The sequence below is a fragment of the Euprymna scolopes genome, chromosome 25, assembly GCF_053919585.1.
Source record: "Euprymna scolopes isolate OS-2025 chromosome 25, ASM5391958v1, whole genome shotgun sequence".
Classification (NCBI taxonomy): domain Eukaryota; kingdom Metazoa; phylum Mollusca; class Cephalopoda; order Sepiida; family Sepiolidae; genus Euprymna; species Euprymna scolopes.
This window is the reverse complement of record NC_136506.1, coordinates 87,688,394-87,709,378: the sequence shown is the minus strand read 5'-3', so window position 1 is coordinate 87,709,378 and position 20,985 is coordinate 87,688,394. Positions and strand designations below refer to the sequence as shown.

At 36.6% G+C, this 20,985-nt stretch overlaps 1 protein-coding gene across 1 annotated transcript in view; it reads left to right on the top strand.

Annotated features, from left to right (window-relative positions):
* LOC145247233 (beta-hexosaminidase subunit alpha-like) overlaps positions 1–20,985 on the top strand; it is a 51,211-nt gene that overhangs the window by 5,738 nt on the left and 24,488 nt on the right. The window contains exons 4-7 of the mRNA XM_080108858.1: positions 5,975–6,167; positions 10,485–10,647; positions 15,028–15,223; positions 19,982–20,072. Of these exons, the coding sequence (XP_079964984.1) occupies positions 5,975–6,167; positions 10,485–10,647; positions 15,028–15,223; positions 19,982–20,072 (643 nt within the window). The remainder of the gene's footprint in view (positions 1–5,974; positions 6,168–10,484; positions 10,648–15,027; positions 15,224–19,981; positions 20,073–20,985) is intronic.

Genomic DNA, 20,985 nt, shown 5'->3' with positions numbered 1-20,985 from the left:
TTCATTTCAAATGACGTATTTTCAAATAGGTTTACTTCATATATCATTTTAAAGAGCATGTTTCGCCATATCTAATTGTTTACTTCCAAAACTTACAATCATTTTAAAAGAATTATGTCTTCTTTTCAAAACGTTGAATATAAGATCGAATAAAAGACAAATTCACACAATTTCCTGATTTCAAAATTTCTGATTTCAAAATTTCTGATTTCAAAATTTCTGATTTCAAATTTTCTGATTTCAAATTTTCTGATTTCAAATTTTCTGATTTCAGCTTAAAAGGTGCTGAAACCATATGAACGAAGCGTTAGTGCTCAGAAACTACTACTGAACTACTACTAAAATATATTCTTAGTTCTGGGAATGAGTTCTGTTTGAAAATTATTCCATTTTATTTCCCATAATTACTATTTCCTATAATTACATATTTCCTATAATTACATATTTCCTATAATTACCCATAAATTGTAATTATTGGTTTGAGAGGAAAGTTCTTACGGAATTTTAAATTTTGATTCCACGTAATGTATTTTCAAATAAATTTTCGTTATGATACCTTTACTTTATATATCATTTTAAACGGCGTTTTTCGCTCTATTTAATCGTTTAAATTACAATCATTTTAAAATAATTAAGTCAGAGACAAAAATACATCATTGAATTCCTAGCAAACGTGCATGTAGAATAATGGTGAATGTGTAAAACAATAAATTCTGGAGCACAAAAGGTCACTCGTTTTAATGGTACCTCTCCCGTCTTCATAGCTTTTCAGCTTTTTTACTTAAAAAATAGGAGGATGTACTTCTAAAATGACCCTTGTTGATAAAGCGTGCTCGGGACGCCCATCCACAGCTATCGTTCATTACTGGCAAAAGTGCATTGAGAACCTTGACAGAGTACAAAATAGACTTCGTGGCTTAGTGGAGGATGCCCTTTTCTCTACCCTGCAACCTCTCTCCCACAGAAGAGACGTTGCGAGCCTATCCTTGTTTTATCGTTATTTCCATGGAAGGTGCTCGTCTGAACTCCAATCTCTGGTCCCCCCCCTTGCCAATCTTTCACGAAAAACACCCGTCTAGCTGAATCCACTGTGAAAAATTTCCCCCACTCTTTATCTGTGCCTAAATCAAAACGTGGATTCCATGAACGAAGCTTCTTTCTTAGAACTGCACGCCTGTGGAACTCTGTTCCGTCTACCTGCTTCCCACCTGACTACAACTTGGATGTCTTCAAGTCCAACGTTAACAAATTCCTAATGAACCGCCCCCTTAAGTAAACACTTCATCAAATCTCCACACTAACGTACTGTACTTGCAATAATCCTTATCCCTGAGTGGCTTCCGGGCCTTGATAAGTGATGACCACCGTGTAAAAAAAAAAAAAGAATAGTGGTGACTATGTAGAAAAATAAATTCTAGAACACAAAATTTACTCGTTCTAATGGTATCACTCCCGTCTTTGTAGCTCTGAAACTTTTTGAGTAAAAAAAAATGGAAGGCTTTACTTCTGGAACGACCTTCGTAATTTCAAATATAGTCACGTTTACAATTTTTTCCTTGAAATAATAGTTAAAAATAATATTTGCAATATGAGGTCAACTAATAAAAAAAAAAAACTGTATGTGCAATGGCGTTTTCATAAAATATTTCTCTTTAATTGGTTTAAATCTTAAATATGCCATTCTATCTGATGCAGGAAGATGTACTCGGCGTTGTTTGGTATTAAATATAACGTTAAATTCCTTTTAAGAAAAATGAAGTAAAAAAAAAAACAAACAAAAAAACGGAAAGAAACTGAGGCATTTACATACGAATATTATGTTTTTTTCAAAACAGTTCATTTCGAGCTGAAATCGAAACCAAAACATAAAGACAGTGAATCAAATATGATAACCATTAGGCCAGCTTGCCCCGATCGTCAAAAAGTGCTTTAAAACCTCATGAAACATTTGACAAAAATAAAAATCCGATGACCCCGAAGTATCAATTTTTCAATGTTTTCCCTCTTACCAGCCTTTTTAACCGATTAACATTTTTTTCACATGTCTGAATATCCTATATACCAAATTTCAAGTCTGTAGATAAAAAATTCGTTGAGTATATAGGTTGAGAGCTGTCCTCACACGCACGCATTTTAACTTTTATAGATATATAGATTATGCTTGTTCCCCCCTTGGTTCGTACGTATGTTTGAAAAAGTTCAAATATAAATTTTTTTAAAGACCAAACAGCTTTAAAAAATCCTAAATATGAGTGACATCCCTTTGATGTCTCTTTTTCGAATACTATCATAATAATAATAATATATGATCATTGCTGTAATGGCCTAAGAAAAAAAAACTCGTAGTAATTTCCGCGGGCAACTTGGATGTGTTCAAGTCCAATGTTAACAAATTCCTAATGAACCGCCCCTTAATAATCAAAGAGAGAGAGAGAGAGGGAGAGAGGGAGAGAGAGTGTGTGTGGGAGAGAGAGGGGGAGAGAGAATGTGTGTGAGAGAGAGAGGGGGAGAGTGTGTGGGGGAGGGAGAAAGAGAGAGAGAGAGAGAGAAAAAAGAGGAAAGTTACTTGGTTGAGAAACGTCTTGGGAACGCAACCAGCTCCCCGGGGGAATAAACGATATCCAACGATAGGCACATGTTGGAAACATCAACAAAAACGGGTCGATATGTCGTCGGCTGTAACTGGCTGGCATGGGTCGCTCCTTCATTGCGTCGTTGCAGGCATCTTCTCATCGTCGGCATTAATGGCATGCTGAAATCGAACGCTTGTACAAAAATAGCGAACAAATGCATTTTTATAAAAATAAATATATAATTTATTTAAGATTTAACAATGAGGAGCATATTTTTATAAAGACCAGTGTAAACCAGATGCATGCTATACCGTGTCTGTCGACCCCAGAATGCAAGCGTCAACTGTTTAAAACAATGAAATTATATTTAATTCTCTCTATCTTCATTGAAAGAGAGAGAAGGGGAGTGAAAGAGAGAAAGAGAGAGAGAGAGTTTACGCAATGTTTTGTTTTCAAATGCCTCGTTGACGAGTTCTCCAGGTTTGACCTTTAAAATTCTAAGGTCTTATATCGTTTTGCCTTGGGTCAATATTATAAACAAACTGTCATTCTTGGCTTGAGTCATAGCAGAACATTTTCAAAATCACAAGTGCAGATCAAGTTAGGCACAAGTTTTATAATTGTAGAAGGCCCCAGCTCCATCAAAAAGGCGTACGTCGTTGTGCCACAGTTAAAGAAGGGTAGGGAAATCAATAATATACAAAATAAAAGTGGGCAGTCAAACGACATAAACGTGAGAGGAGACGATAGTGATAAAATGAAACGTAGTAAGAATTGTGTCAATCAATTGCGAATTGCACCTAATTAGCACAATTAAAATGGAAGATTTCTCAAACATAACTCATTCCCAAAACAGGAATATTTAAGCTGTTATTAAAATATATAGGAAAAAAAGATATACGGAAACAAACGTTGATTAATTCAGATTTAGCATATTCCTGCTAGAAGATAACTACCCACCCCCCTTAAAAAAAAGGAAATGGTAATACCTGGAAGTACATTACAACACAAATTAGTGGTTAATGCCAAGTAGGATATTCTCATGATAATAGAACAGATATTATGCTACTACTCCCCAAAAGAGGAGAAAGTAATTCCTGGGTGAATGTTCTCATGATGACTGAACAGATAGTATGCTTCCTCCCTCCCAACAAAAAGAAGAGATCATAACGTCTGAAAAGAGTGTATCATGGCATTACAACAGAACACGACTTTCCCCTTGAATTGAGGATTGAAAGATAATAATAATAATAATAATAATAATAATAATAATAATAATAATAATAGTGTGAATAATCTATCTATCCCCATAGATTGGTTGACCGTAGGATCTGTCTCTTCAGAAACTCTCACCAACTGTCTCCACTCTTATCTGTTCTGTGCTATTGCCTCATTCCCTGATGTTATCCTTCCACCTCTTCTTTTCTCCACGTTTTCTTCCTCCTCTTGCTCTCTCCTGTATTATTGTTTTAGCAAGTCCTGCTGATCTCGTTACATGCCCATACCACTGTAATTTGTACCGTATAAGATTTCCATAGGGCCCACAAGCTTGCTTTATGCAATTGGCTACTTCCTCATTTGCGATGTAGTCTTTGTAAGGAAATATCAAGTATTTTGCGGTATGTGTGTGTGTTCATCTGTCGAAACAACGATGACCATCTGATCATCCTGTAGGGTGGGGGGGGAGGGTATCATCATCGGTGAGTACGGATATGGCTGACAAGCCCAATCTTTGCTTGAAAAGATCTATTGTAGTGGGAACAGGGAATCATAGATGTCGAGGGTTTCAAAACATTGTCCTTCCTGTCCTTCCTACGCTTCTTCGCAGTAACCTTTCGGTAACCTTCATATTTGCAAGCACCGTCATTAACAGCGGCCCGCCATTTACCTCTATCTAAAGCTATCTGATCCCATAATGACGGATCAACGTTGAAGGCCTTCAGTGATGCCTTCAGAGTGTCTTTAAATCGTTTTCTTTGGCCGCCACGGGAGCGCTTGCCATGTTGGAGCTCAGCCAACAGAAGCTTCTTGGGTAGTCTATAGTCTGGCATGCGGGCTACATGACCAGCCCAGCGAAGCTGAACCTGCATCAGGGTAGTGGGGATGCTTGGGAATCCAGCTCGAGTGAGGAATTTTGTGTCTGGTATCCTTTTCTGCCAGCCTATGTCAAGCAGTTTCCTCATTCTGGAGGTGTGAAAGTGATTTAATTTTCTAGCGTGCCGTTGATAGACAGTCCACGACTCACATCCATAGAGTAAGATGGTGAGTATGACAGCTTTGTAGACTTTGATCTTTGTTATGGAAGTGATGCCTCTTCTGTCCCATACATTTTTGCGAAGTCTGCCAAATGCAGCGCTTGATGTTACTAATGAGCGCATGAGTCTGATCATTGATTCGAGTAATATATTCCTATCTTTCCATATTGGGTTTAGTTTTGTGAGGCAGCGATGGTTTGTTCAATTTTGAATAATATCTAAGGTTTGGACCTTTCAGCTGAGAGAAGATATTTAAAGATGAAAACAGCTTCAGATATTTAGATTAATCAAAATAATAGTATAGTTATGCATTCAGACAGACTGATACCAAATCTCCATTAGTATTTTTTAATTGAAGGGCATGTTTAATTTCAGAATAGTTTCCGATATGTAGCTGATCTGTATTAGTTTTTAGTGGGTAGCCGATCTGTATAAGTTCTGGAGATGAAAAGAATTTCCGATGGTTAGCTAATCTTTATAAGTCCTGGAGATGAAAAAGGGTTCTCGGTGGATACCTGACCTGTATATGTCTTGGAGTTTAAAATTTTTAAAACAAAGAGCAAATATTTTTTTTCGTGTGAACACGACAAATTATGTACAGGAATTCTAAAACCTCCAATACTTTTACGGAACAATTCCAGTTTCTGATTGGTTGCTAGGAGTTACAGCAGTGACCATGTGATTGGTCAGTTCCTATCGCCAGTGTTTATAAGTAGAACCTTCCAATCTTCTTTAATCATACTCTCATTGTATTGATGAGGATGGATCTCCTTGGTGCTTCGGTTGCTTGGAGACTGAGTAGAAGTATCAGTCAAGAATCCGTTCTGGACAATCAGCCTGAGGTACGCTGCCTGGGTAGTACTTGAGAGGTGAACCCTTATAGGCCTTGCCACCAAGCTTTCGGTGAAGTATGTTTATTGCTCACTGCCTAAGATGCCTCTACTGAGGAATGTCGATTGAGCTGCCCAGGCAATTTTTGTTAGGCCAGAGTGCCCATCTTTTAGAGACGCTGACTTAAACACACCACCTTCTGAGCTTGTGTCATATAATATTGTGGTGGGAAGCATGTTATATATCTGCCTTCATTGTATAAAAAAATATTGCAATAGTAATCAATAACAAATAGGTACAATTATTGTTTTTCAGGCTTGTTGACTCCGTGTTACGTGGATGGACAACCAGGAAAAGCCAACTACACAGAGCACCACTCTTTCGAGGTGCTTAATCCAATCCAAGAAGACACTTATGGATTCCTTAATGAATTCTTTGGAGAAATCATCGAAACTTTTCCCGATGCATACGTTCATCTTGGAATGGATGAAGTCTACTATGCTTGCTGGTGAGTTTACGACAATTTAAGTTGGCACAATTTCAAAAATATATCGATTAAGTGAGGTCACTATGTAAAGGTCAGAATATTATGGCCCTTGTGGGTGACTATATAAAAATTAGAAAAATTAAAAAGCCAAACCATTTCTGATTTTTTGAGATGAGGATTGTTTAATTATTATTTGGATTCTTTGGACTACTGTTCTCATCTGGAGTGTCATTTTCACAACATTTCGATTGATGTAACCTCCGATTCTCCTCAGGTGTATCTTGTCGAACCCAGGAATGTTTCTGTCGAACTCGGAAATTTGGACGGAATTTTGAACGGAACCCGTGGCGCAGTGGTTAGAACATTTGGAAAAAATCAATAATAAAAGTGATATTCCCATGAAGGTTGAAGGTTCCATTCTCAGTGTGGGCGTCCGAAAAATACAATTCTAAGTTACTTAGGACCTCTATCTAGTCGTGGCTGAGGAACAAGAGCATACTACCCCTGTGAAATAAATGGCTCCGCTTGAAATTCTGACCAAATTTTCGAGCTTAAACAGAAACATTTCCAAATTCAATTAGATACACCTGAAGAAGGTCGGAGGTTACATCGACTGAAACGTTGTAAACATAATACTCAAAATGATAACAGTAGTCCGAAGAATCCAAATAATACAAATAAAAAGCCAGAGATCTAAACTTTTATTTAGTTTTTTATTAATGTTGTATAATGTTTTACAAGTGTTTTAATGGAATATACTCTGATGAACTCTTAGTACTTGTGTAACCCGACGTGTGCGTGTGGCTCCTTCGTCAGATCGCCGGATCCCAACGTCGTGCACCGTGGATTTTTCGTTCGACTGTTCTTCTTATGGCCGGATCGTCCTTTTCCCGATGAGAACACACGCGGTTCACAAAATAGAAATCTGAACAAAGAAATCAAAACACAAAAGCCAATGTTCACATATAAATTGACTGTTGGACGTGTGTGTGTGTGTGTGTGTGTGTGTGTGTGTGTGTGTGTGTGTGTGTGTGTGTGTGTGTGTGTGTGTGTCTTCCCCCCCGTTCTATCGATGTTACATTTGTCTATCTCTGTTTCACAATCAACTCTAAAATTGTCCACGTCTCTAGTTCACAGTCAACTCTATAACTGTTCAACTATCACTGTCCAACTTCCAACCGGTGTCTAGCGAATCTAGATCTCAACTGTCACTGTCCAATTTCCATCCGCTGCGACGGGCGTCGAACTGTCAACTCACTGTTCAATTTCCATCCGCTCTCGAGCGCATCTCGATCTCAACTGTCTGTCCCCTCTACGTTGGTATCACTGGTCGCCCACCCCATCCTGGCTACCTGAAGCTGCCCTTCCCTGTTTTGTAAGTCGGTTTCTATTGTTATGGTTGATTGTAGGATATTTCCTCTTTCTTTGTTTACTCTAAGCCATTTCCTATCCCTTTTTTTATTGTAGGATATTTCCGATTTCTTTGTCTATTCCCTCTCTAAGCACTTAGTTGCTCAAATCCACCCCAGGGCCACTTTATAGTATCACACTTGTGCCCCCTCGATGTATATACTCTCGACTAATACAACAAGCAGAAAAATCCCACCTCTTCACTGTTGAGATACATAGATGCCGGAAAGCCTTTTACTGTAATAGTTTCTTCTTCCGGACTGCCAGACTTTGTAATTCCCTCCCTTTTTCCTGCTTCCCTGACTGTACTAACTTGCTGATGTTTTAATGTAATGTGAACAGACATCTTGCTGCCTAACTCCCCACAGTCCACTGTTAAACACGTTCTCAAATAGCAATCTCTTATGTTCCAAGTGATAATAGGTTTTGTTTGAGGTGAAAAAAGTTTTTTTTTAATTAGAGAGGAGACAAGATCACTTGAGTGACGTTATAACGAAAGTTTAAGATGGAAAAATAACGGTCGGTTTTTTTTCCCCCTGTTTGGGGGTGATGTGTATTATGGGCTTCTATCAATTTTCCTCTTTTCCAAAAAACAGCTTGCAAAGACGATGAATTTTTTTTTTTTACACTGGGGTCACCACTTATCAAGGCCCGAAGGCCACTCAGGGATAAGGGTTATTGCGTGTACAGTAATCAATGAGATAGTATTGTAGTAATCATTAGTATTGGGGGTTTTGATAGAGTGTCTTACTTAAGGGGGCGGTTTGTCAGGAGTTTGTTCATGTTGGACTTGAAGACGTCCAAGTTGTAGTCCGGTGGGAACTACAACTTGGATGTGTTCAAGTCCAATGTTAACAAATTCCTAATGAACCGCCCCCTTAATAATCAAAGAGAGAGTCAGGTGAGAAACAGGCAAGCGGCAGAGAGTTCCACTGGCGTGCAGTTCTAAGAAAGAAGCTTTGCTCATGGAATCTACGTTTGAATTTAGGCACAGATAAAGAGCGGGGAAAATTATTGACAGTAGTTTATGCCAGATGGGTGTTTCTCGTGAAAGATTGGCGAGGGGGGACGAAGGATTGGAGCTCAGACGAGCACCTGCCATGGAAATAACGATAAAACAAAGATAGGCTCACAACGTCTCTTCTGTGGAAGAGAGGTTGCAGGGAAGAGAAAAGGGCATCCCCCACTAAACCACGAAGTCTATTTTGTACTCTGTCAAGGCAGGATAGGCTGTTTTTAGCAGCTCCTGCCCAGATGTGGCAGCAGTACTCCATCCCTGGACGTACTCGGCTTTTTTACAGATAGAGAATTGCATCAGTAGTGAGATATCTTCTGGAGCGGTAGAAGGATCCCACCATTTTCCCGGCGTCCCTTTGGGAGTCCTTTCATGTGTATTGATTGACAAGTGCGTTTACAAGTTCCTAGCCCAAGAGTGACAGCATCAATAAATCTGTGAACCGTAAAACGTGTGTTGTTGTTCTCTTTATAAGATTTTGGGTGATTTTTTAGGTTAACCCCCGTATATTGAATCCTGCTCTTAAAAAGAAAATAGTACAAAAACTTTATTACACACTTACCTGCTAGGGTAAAAAAAAAGATAGTATATAAAAATTACGTAAATTTATCCAGTATTTTTGTTTTTAGAACATAAATTCAAGTTTTGTCGGTAAAAGCTTTCTGAACGGCATTTAAAAAAAAGGTAAATAAAAACACATTTGCTTGAATTAAAGTTTGAATTATCTCCCTTGACCTTAATACTGCCGAAAATGACTGCTAATCTTTACCGATAAAACTTAAATTTATTTTTTAAACACAAAAATACTGGATAAGTTTACATAAATTTGTTTTTTTCCCTAGCAGGTAAGTATATAATAACATTTTTGTGCTATTTTCCTTTTAAGGGCAATGTTCTATATGGGGGTTAAGCTGTAGGATCACTAGATATTCTTGCAAGTCTATGTATGTGCGTTCCTATGAAAGAACTTAGAATTATGCAGCGACTCTGATTTGTTACTCGGACAACTGAACATGGATACCTCGTAGTTGCAACCATGCAGAGATGGGTGGAAACGAGAGTGCCAGCAGACAACATCCCACAACCCATTTTTCACTACATAAAATGACTTGCAACGAGACAGGATGATACCAACTTGCTCGGTTCATCCACGCTTTTTAACAGCAGTAGGTCTTCCAGTCATTGAACCTAACTTTTGTCCTGTTCAGATGTCAAACGTTTTCTGATATCATGCAACCCCCCCCCTCCTCTCCACTTCTCACTGGTTACGAGGTCAGCTGTTTCTCAAATTACACCTCGTGCGATCTTATTCAATCAATTGCTTTTAAGCTTTTCTTGTCCTGCCGACCTTCCCGCAATTTAGGAACTCATGTTTCTGCAACGGTTTATCCAAGAATATGAACGTTCCACATGGCCAAGTTTTAGTGCAAAGGTCCCTTAACTCTTTTGTGGTTGTAGGGGGTGCTGCATTATTTCACGCAGCACGTCTTGGATAAAAATAGTTTGACGGCACCGACCCTCTCCAGGCTTCAGAGCACATACAGCAACCATTTTAGTACCGAACTTTGGAGTAATTGCGCCAAATCCGGGGGTAATTGCGTCAACTAAAAAAAAAGTGCTCTTTATATGCGTGGTTGTAAAAAGAGCACTTTTAGCCAGTTGGCGCAATTACCCTAGACTTAGCGCAATTACCCCAAAGTATAGTACTTACTGTGTAATCATTGGCGCTCAAAGTAGAAAAGTTTAAGCTTCTTGAGTCAGCTTTCATAAGACAAATCCCATATTCTATGCACCATTCAAATAAACTTTGGATACCACATATTAACTATGGAATAGAGACCTGAAAACCATATAATAAAAGGTTTGTTATGCAAATTATATATAAGTGTCTGCCTAAATTTGTCCGTTTTCAGGAAGTCGAATCCTAAGGTGAGGGCGTTTATGATCGAGAAAGGTTTTGGCCAAGACGAATTCTTTAAACTGGAGCAGTATTATATTGAAAGGGTTATGGAAATTGTCACAAAAATGAAGGCCAGTTACATTATATGGCAAGACCCGATTGAAAACGGCGCTGTAGTAAGTATAAACTATTACTCAACAGTTACTGATTATTATATCAAATAGACCGCAGTATTAATTGTCCATATTTATTTATCTATTATGATTAAAGTTAAATTCATCAACGTTTGCTTGCCTAAGTTTTTTTTCCTATATACTGTAATTACACATATTACAAAAGGTATGAATTCATTTTCACAAAAAGTTATGATTTATGGTCGGATGAAAAGAAAATCATATTTTTATTGCAAAAACTAAGCACAAAAGAAAACATAACATACTCCAATTATATTCTACTAACAAAGCAAAACAAAAAACAACACAGAGGAGGTTTCTTTTAAAGAAATTATAGATGTTTTGTCCAACATTTTGGCGAATGGGATAAAATTTTCCACACTCGCAACAAATGCCTAAACATTTTAAAACAGGAAGTAAAGGATTTCGTTACCTATGCAGGAAGAGTTAACTCTCAGTGCGAATCATCTATAATATAAATCTCACCTGTCTGTTTAAATGCGTGCATGTATGTATATATGTATGTATGTATGTATGTATGTATGTATGTATGCCTAAAAATTTCGACAGAGGCGACGGATTTTTATGAGATTGTTTGGGAAAGGTTCGAGCCTGCCTGCCTACTGCCACTTTTTTTTTGTTCAACACATACCTCCAAACACCCGGGTAACGCCGGGCACTCTGGCTAGTCTATTATATAAATCTCACCTGTCTGTTTAAATGTATGTATGTATGTATGTATGTATGTATGTATGTATGTATGTATGTATGTATGCCTAAAACTTTCGATAGAGACGACAGCTGTTCACAAGATATATATCGTTCTGAAGCTTGAGCCTTCGGATGACAAATATCGAAAAATTGGTTAAAAACATTCATTTCTTCACCCACAACTGGACAATTTTCTACAAAGAGAGGTCGCTTTTTTCACCGATATTTTCGAAAGTCATCCCCTCTTTTCGATTGACTAGCCTTAATTTAAACCTCCGCCACTTCCGGTTTTCCGATGGACGTAACAGCAAAGACGTTATGTTTTTTTTTCACGTTCCTCCTTCGCAGCATGGGTTTAAGCCTGCCAGCCTACTACAATTTTTATTTTATTTTGCTTAACACACACCTACCAACACCCGGGCAATGTCGGGCACCCAGGCTAGTGTAAAAAATATATAAAATCCGACATATTTAAATGTTTAATTTTTGTTTAATTATTAAAACTATAAACGATCAAGAAATTCGTTCTAGACTATTTGTCACTGTTAGAGAATGACCCGAATATAATTTTTCAAAAATTTACTGAAGAGTTCCAAAAGCTAACAAAATTAAAACCGGATTATAAAAGTATTGAAAGTAAAGAAATAGGAGACAGCTTCAATAAGTTTCCAGACTTTTCCGTATGGGCACTTTTATTGATAGTTCATACATAAAACTCTCGTCTCCTTTAAAGTAATCTCCTCCGGCTGCAATGCATTTGTTGTACTGTTCCAACAACTTCTGGAAAGCTCCATCGAAGTCCTCTTGTGTGAGTGTGTCAGTGACCCTCATCACAGCCTCTTTCATCTCTTCAATTGTTTTCCTTGAGCTTAGGGAATAACCAAAAATCATAGGGAGAAAGGATAGGACTAAACAGAAGGTGACGAACTGTCTTGATGCCCATCTTGATCAAATAGTCTGTGACAAGGATGTTTTTTTTACTAAGGGATACGACTCTGGGCTAGAAAACCGATTTTATCCCTAAGAAAGATAACAGCTTTATGAAATACTATTATATTGTTGGTTCCCGGAAAACGTCGGTTCCTAAGGAATTAGAGTTAAAAGACGGGACAGAGTTTGACAGAAAAGTTCGCGTTTAGGAATCGTCTGCTATGAAGTTGTAATGGTGTCAGAAAAAAAACTCACAGTCATTTCAACATGCAGCGGTTCTTCACCAAATAAAGAAGTCACCAAAACGTTACGTAAAAAGAGAACATTCGAAAGAAACAGAGCAAAAATAGAAGAATGTTGTTGTTTGCCAATAGGTGCTGGACTGAAGGAGTAAATTAAAGATCGCCTCTTATAATGTGATTTTATTATTTGTATTGAACTATGTAGCACAATATTAATTTCTGATTATTTATTAGTAATTATTAATTTAATATCATTTGGGTCAGTTTTATATTTAAAATACAGTGGTTACTGTTTGCGTAGAAATGTTAATAAACTCATATTTATTGCATGTTATTGATTTTTCAGTCCAAAAAGCTTCTTTTTTTTTTGCGTTATCCAGAAAAATATCAGATTTATCAAAACATGTTTGTTTATTAAATATATGTCTCATTCGGCGGAATTTCCATGGGTCTTGCTAGTTTATTAATAAAGAAAACGAAAGTTTACTTGTTAACAGGTCGTAAAACTAATATATTCAGTTTAAATTGGATCATGTTATTCAACCTACGGAAAAACCGATGAAGACGGACTGTAGAGGTATGAATACAGAAAAAAAGCAAATAAGAGAAATTTGCAAATCTAATAAAAAAAAAAAATTTAAAGAAGTGTCGAAATCCACAAAATTAAGCTGCAAAATTTGGATAATACACATAAGTAAAGATTAGGATGCAATACGAAGTGTGGTGTACAACGCAGAAATTAGTTTATTGCAAATATCTTTAAAACCACGGGTTTTAGGACAACATAATGTATTACTGACCCCCCCCCCTCTAATGTGGCAATTTCGGACATTTTGAGTGGTCACATGGCCACCTACGCCCGACGGTTTCAGAGATACAATGCTGGTGGGTGATGATATTTCGTTAAAAAGGGGCGTGGCCATTTCGCCAATTTCGCTAATTTTGCCAATTTCGCTGTCAGTAGCAGATGTGTTACCAAGCAAACATTGATTAGTGATTTTCATTAAGTTGATTTCAAAAGAGTTTAGCGTTGGGCATGAAAGTGCATACATAACCAGCATAAGCACTATACTATAGTTTAAAAACTTTTCGGTAAAAAAAAAAAAATTTAGATTTTTTTTGTTAGCTTTTCTTTATTTTTACTATTTTCTATTTTTAACCTCTCAAAATGCCGCCTCTGGCGTGTGTACCGCTCATAAAATAAGGGCACATTTTTCTGATTCCGATATCCCTAAAAGTCCCGATGTTTTACAACCTTTTCGGCATAAAATTTAAGAATTTTTTTTGTTAGCTTTAATTTATTTTTATTTACTTTTTTTACACTCTCAAAATGCCGCCCCCTGGCTCGTGCCGCCCGGGGCAGACCGCCACCCCCGCCACTCCCTTGCTATGCCACTGCCTACAACAATTTATAAAAACATACAATTAAGGTCTAAGATTACACGCAGACATACATACATTAATTCTAATCTTGAAAGACACTTTTCTGTGTCCATATAGAATAAGTTATTTGCATAAAAAGACATAATGAAGACGTCTGGCATTTTATTTTTCTATTCTTGATTCTTGATCAAATGCTAGTATGAGAGTTTTCTTCAAAGTCTTGTATCCAACATAAGATTTAGATCCTATCGCTTTTATACAAAGATCCAAGCCTTTTTACTAAGGGGCATAACTCTGAGCTAGACAAAATTCTAAGAAAGATAACTCGCATCTCAACACCTTCATGAAATAATTACGTTTTTTTTTTTTTGGCTTGTTTTTTGTTTTGTTTTTCTGTTTCAACCGGAATCAGTCATACATATTAATGTTAGAACGATTAATCGGAATTGGAATCGGGAATTAGAAAAATTAGGACAGGTGGGGGTATCGGAATCGATATCGGAACCGGAAAAAAATTTGTGCCTATTTTCTGATTCCAAAAACGAATTTTTTTTTTTTGTTTTGTTATTTGTATTTTTGTTAAAACAAAATCTTCCGCTGGTAGTAAAAATAAAATAATAAATATTTATTGATTTTAAACTTCCAGTAAAACTAAAATCTATAGATCACCACCTCCACAAGTGTGTGTTTACGCTTGAGAAAATATAGGCATATGTATTTTTACGGTAATCGAAAAAAAGAAAATAACAAATTTATAGTTAAATATTTAGAGATTTATAAAGAACCGCAATCAGAATCGGGAATTGAGTTTGGAATCGGTAATTTTATTGGAATCGTCCTACCACTAATCCATACATTCATTTATTAATAGTTTGTCTACAACAAACGTTTTACTAAAGGACATAACTCTGGGCTAGAGAAACGATTTTCTCCATAAGAAATATAATTTCATAAATAACTATTTATTTTTATTATTCTATTCAGCTCAAATCAGACACATTACCAGGCATACATAGATTTCATTTCTTAAAAGTTTGCCTACAACAAATTACAAAAACAGTGAAACAAGTTCTAAGACTACATGCAAATATACGCATGTTTTTTCCTTCTATTTCAGCCCAAATCAGACACATTGATTCAAATCTGGAAAGACACTTCTCTATGGGATGTCTATTCAAGCTGGCAGAATTATTCAACTATGGTAGCCGAGAAGGGATACAAAATGATCCTCTCATCATGTTGGTATCTGAATTATATAAACTACGGGCCTGACTGGCACGAATTGTACGCATGTGAACCATTTGATTTTACAGGTAAATAATTGTCGCCTTGTCACACATTCTCAATATACATATTTTTAATTCTGTGTTTTTAATGGAAGTCGCTCCAGACAAGGCATAAAGCTGCTTGATATGAGGGACTAAAAAAAAACAAGCGCTAATTAACACAAAGACAGGAGATTCCTAGTGGCCTTAGTCTTAGAACATTTAAGTTTACATGTAGGAGGAAAACGATCAGCAACAACAAAATTCCACAAGACCGTAGTGTATTTTTTAATTATTTTATTTAGTTTAATTATGAATTTTGGAGCTGGAATTGAGATGTATTTTCCAGCCAGAAGCAACAGAATTCCACAATATATATAAATAAGCGAATATAAATAAATAAATAAATAAATAAATAAAAATAAATAAATATAAATATGCATATATGTAAACAAATATAAATATAATAAACAAGTTAATTTTTTTTACGTCGGAGTCACCACTTATCAAGGCCCGGAGGCAACTCGAGGATAGGGGTTATTGAGTGTACAGTAATCAATGGGATAATATCGTAGTAATCGTTAGCAGTAAAAATTTGGTAGATTGGATTACTGAAGGGGGCGGTTCATCAAGAATTTGTTTATGTTGGACTTATAGACAACCAGTTTGTAGTCAGGTGGGAAACAGGAAAACGGAAGAGAGTTCAACAGGCGTTCAGTTCTCAGAAAGAAACTTTGTTCATGGAATCTACGTTTGGACTTAGGCACAGTCAAAGCGTGGGGAAAATTATTGACAGTGGTTTCAGTCAGACGAGTGTTTTTCCTGAAAGATTGGCGGGGGGGGCCAGAGATTGGAACTCAGACGAGCACTTGCCATGGAAATAACGATAAAACAGACAGGCTCGCAACGTCTCTTCTGTGGGAAAGAGGTTGCAGGAAATAGAAAAGGGCATCCCCCACTAAGCTACGAAGTTTATTTTGTACTCTGTCAAGGCAGGATAAGTTGCTTCTAGCAGCTCCTGCCCAGATGTGGCAACAATACTCCATCCTTGGACGAACTTGGCTTTTATGTGGATAGAGAATTGCATCAGCAGTGAGATATCTACTGGAGCGGTAGAACGATCCCGCCATTTTTCCAGAGACAAGTGAATAAAATAAATAATTTAAAAAATGCACAATATGGGATCTGGGGTTGAGATGTATTTTTCAGTCAGCGACAAGAGACTTCCACAAGCCCGCAGTGTATTGTTTTATTATTTATTTATTTATTATATTTATATTGATTTACATGTATGTATATTTATATTTATTTTATTTATTTACTTTTATTTACTTATTTATTTATATACTTTATTTAGTTTAATCCCCAATGTTGAAGCTGAAGTCGAGATGTATTTTTCCAGCACAAATGATAAAAAGGTTACTGGTCGTTTGTTAAAAATATCCCTTGCTTTTGATAATGGAGTCAATTTTTTAATATAAACGTGACATGGGAGTCAATGCATGCTCGAAGAGACGCCATGGTTTACACTATATGCTTGCTAAGTGGTATTTTTTTTTTTTTTACAATTTTTTACATTATCTAACCGTAATGCATCAAATTTATAGAAATTTTGTTCAAATGAAAAGAAATAAATTTGACAATTTTGAAAACCGAATAATGCTGATAATTGTTATTAAATGAAAAAAATAAATGAATAATTTGCCGGATTGCTGCGTTTATTCCTATTTCTGTCACATAAATTCTATAGAGTGAAATAATTTTGTCATTTCTTCCAAACAAAGTATCTCTATTAAACCATGTTTGTAATAATTATAAATATGATACGGAAATGATTAAAAAGAGTAAGTTATAACGGGGTTTAGCACTTATGTATATGTATGACACGGGCCGAGATACACAGTTGCCAGACTATGATTATTTTTCAAGATCAAACATTTAAGAAAACAATTTAATAAAAATGATATAAAACTTAAATTTAACTTGTAAATGCTATTTAACAAATGACGCGGGTCGTTAAATACAAAAGCACTAAATAACATTTATTTGTTCAAGATAAAATTGTAAAAACATTTATTGTATCAAAATGTAAGGCACTTATGCATTATGTAGGCGGAGCCATTTTATTTTATTGGGTTTCATTGAACGACCGATAGGGGACGCAACTTTTCAATCAATTTAGAAACAATTTTACTTGGCTAAAGATCCATAAAAACGGCCCACAAAAAATACGTGTTTCTCTTTCATCTTTCATCTCGTAGGGAATAGAGTTTGAAAAAAATGGAGACAGACAGACAAACATTTATAAAGGAGATTATTGTCTACATATATGCATGTATCAGCTGTGATTTTTCCCGAAATCCAGAGTTATAAGCCACTAGTTTCAGTTGGTTTCAAATGTGAATGAGTTTTTTTTTTCCGAATAGTTTTTATTGTTGTTTTATGAGGAAAAGTAGTGGGAGGGGGGAATAAAGAGGGTGAGAAATCGTATGCTATTTCGCGAAGTATCCAATTGTTGAATATTAGTTCTGGAGCAACACCGGAAAATATCAGATGTATGTGCACACACACATTCCAGATATCGGCCGATTGCTGATTTGGATGACGCAAAAAAAGAATAATGTAAACAAAAGAAATCACAGCGATCGAGCCGTGAGACATATCTGAGTCACCCCGCTCTTCCCCGCACACCTCAATATCGACCACTCATCAGCGCTGTTTAGTCGATAATCTCCATGTCTAATATTTTCATTGCAGAAATTCCCCTTTGCATTAAAGTACCGTAGGTTTGCAATAGCATAAGCCACATATAAATGTATTGTCTACACTACTAGCCGCTACCCTATTTAACTTTAGAACGACATTTTACACATATTTAGTAATTATAATACAAGTCTACATTTTATCATAGGAGCGGCATCATCACACTCGCCCCATCTTTAGAGGAAGTAGTTCCTATTTTTCCCTTTAATTCTAAAGTTTTCTTTCCGCCACCAGTCTACACCGGGTATAAATATGCACATTATACATATACTTCCCTGTTACTTTTCGTAACTGGATCATGAACTCATGGACAAACCGTTACATTTACTTTCAACAGTTCAAAAATAATAATTTCTTCCCGCCCCCTACAAGTTCCGGCCATTCTCATTGGCTACCCCCCCCCCGACAAATCGTTTAATCGGGATTACACATTCTTATTAAATAAGCGAACACACTAGACCTTTACAAATATGGCCACTTTCTCTACGCGCTAAAACCGCTATAGCCAAAAAACAAACCGATTGTTTTATATATTATTTATATGAAGAAAATGCTTCATTTACTTATTTTACTGTTTACTACACTTTACGGTTTCTGAATAGATAAACAAATATACCCACAAAATTGGAGGTTTTCGAGAGGAGCAAGCGAGTGCCATAGTATTGAAAATTATATACACGGACATAGCTATAGAGAAAGAAAGAGAAAGAGAGATGAAAATAGAGAGATGGATAAGGAGAGAGAGAAAGAACCAGGGAGAGAGGGAGAGAGAGAGAGAGGGAGAGAAAAGAGCGTCGTCACCATATAGCCGTGCAAAAGTAAACCACAAAAACCAATTGTTTTTTATATGAATACAATGCTTCGTTTACTTATTTTAATGTTTACTACAATTTACGCTATGGTAACTAATATATACCGACATAGCGATAAAGAGATAGATAGATAGTTAGATATATAGAAAGAGAGAGAAAAGAGGAGTGAGCGTTGTCAACATCGTAGCCGTGCTAAAGTAAACCACAATCACAAATAAACCAATTGTTACTTTCCTTTTCTTAATTTCACCGTTAACTGGGTCGTTCTTTGCAAAGAGGGGTCAGTTTTTGCGACCGCGCGTTTGCAAAGTCATCCAGGCCTCGCCATGCGTACGTTTTATTGGCATTACTTCGAAGGACGATAACATCGTAAGTTCACCGTGGGTCAGTCGACTAAAGCGTTTCATTTAGTTCCTTTTAAGTGTGGTCCTGTCGGTGGGGCATTAGAATACACCGACTGCCCCCCCTGCAGAGGGTAAAAGTCCCTCAATGGGGGTCCTGGATATGACCTTAAACTATATCCAGTGGTGAGGCCCCAGCTTGTGGGCTTTGGGAAGTGTGGAGCCACCCTCTAATTACCGTTACTCCCAGGTCCACTCTGACCCAGAGTGGTAGTACTTGTTAGGCTTCCAACTATGGGTTAAATAGAAACCGACTTGAAAACAGCAAATATATTCTATTAAAAAATGTTCTTCAATATCACAGGATTCGGCATTAAATAACCCGAAAAGGGTTGATATGCCGTAAAACAAAAACAACCAACCAACTTTTTAAGTGATAGAGGGTTCGAAAGTATTTTGCCACCTAAACTCCAGTATTGCCAACAAAAATACCATACCCTGAACCATACCCTGCTCCCCAGATTAGTACGCACGAGCTGACCAACACTACAACCACCAAATTTTTCTGTTGGTTCATAGTATTTACGCGTTCGATTCCTGACAGCGATTATCAAAGTTGCATTTCGAGAAATTTTTTTTACAACCTCGGTCATTGTTTGGAAAAGAAAGAAAAAAATTACTGGATCAGTAGATATTTTCGTATTTCTGTGAGTAATTCTCCACTTTTTGGTCATTGTTTCGTTGTTATTTGCTTTATTTTATCTTTTATTCATTTTAATTATAATGTGCTTTAAAATTTTTCGACTGCAGTGGAATTTCCACGGGTTCTGCTAGTTTAAATGAATATGTTTGTTTTGAGGTAAGTCCAATGTTTCCCATTTCATTTACAGATGATCCGAAGAAACAGGAGTTGATCGTCGGCGGAGAAGCATGCATGTGGTCGGAATACGTGGATCAAACAAACATTATGTCCAGAATCTGGTAATATATAATAAAAAATGGAAGAACGAGCGGACCTGAACGAGAATCGCACCCCCAAAATTTTTATAGTATGTTTTAGTATGTAGTATAGTTTTCGAGGTTGGATGTATTTATTCTGAAAGCCATTTTTAACATGGAGAGTGTGGAATTGTTTATATATAATGCTGGGTTGGGTTGTAAAAAAATGCCAACCGCAGAATACCGGTTAAAATTATAGGGGGTGATTCTCGTTTAGGTCCGCCGAAGAACGTGCCAATGAAATAAGGATAGAATTTAAATGCAGTATAAAATTATGAACTAGTATTATGCAGGGGAAGGGGTGCGGTCGGAGTAATGGTATCCAAATTAGTGATGCATCCAGTCATATTCCAAATATTTTTTCTAATCGGTTACCACTTATCAAAGTTTAGGGACATCTTTCCTTATTTTGTCCTTTAGTTCTCACATTCCATGAGCAATTTTTCTGACAAAAGGAAAAGAATTGCTGCTTTTTGGGTCGAAATCAATCTGCCTAACCCTTATCCTTGGCTAATTTTATTTATCGTGAAATGTATTTTATTGTATTTTTCTTTTTAGCTCTTTACATCAAATTGTGTTATGCCTTGTCTGGAGTTTTGTTTTGCTAAAGATTTACTCTTTGATAACATAATAATATTAATTAGCGGGATCTGTGGAAATTCCGCAGGAGACTCATTCATATGTAATGTATTGATGTTGGGATTCTGTATATGTTCAGCGTAAACAGAGACGCTCTAATATCATTGTAGCTCTTTTGTTAAAACTGCAAAAGCATTGATCTAAGCTAGCAGGGATGCCCGGCATAGCCCTGTTGTAACCATGATATTTCAATTCTTGCAGAGTTCGTATATATTATTATAGACTTAATTTTCTATCGATTTTATATATTATAAAG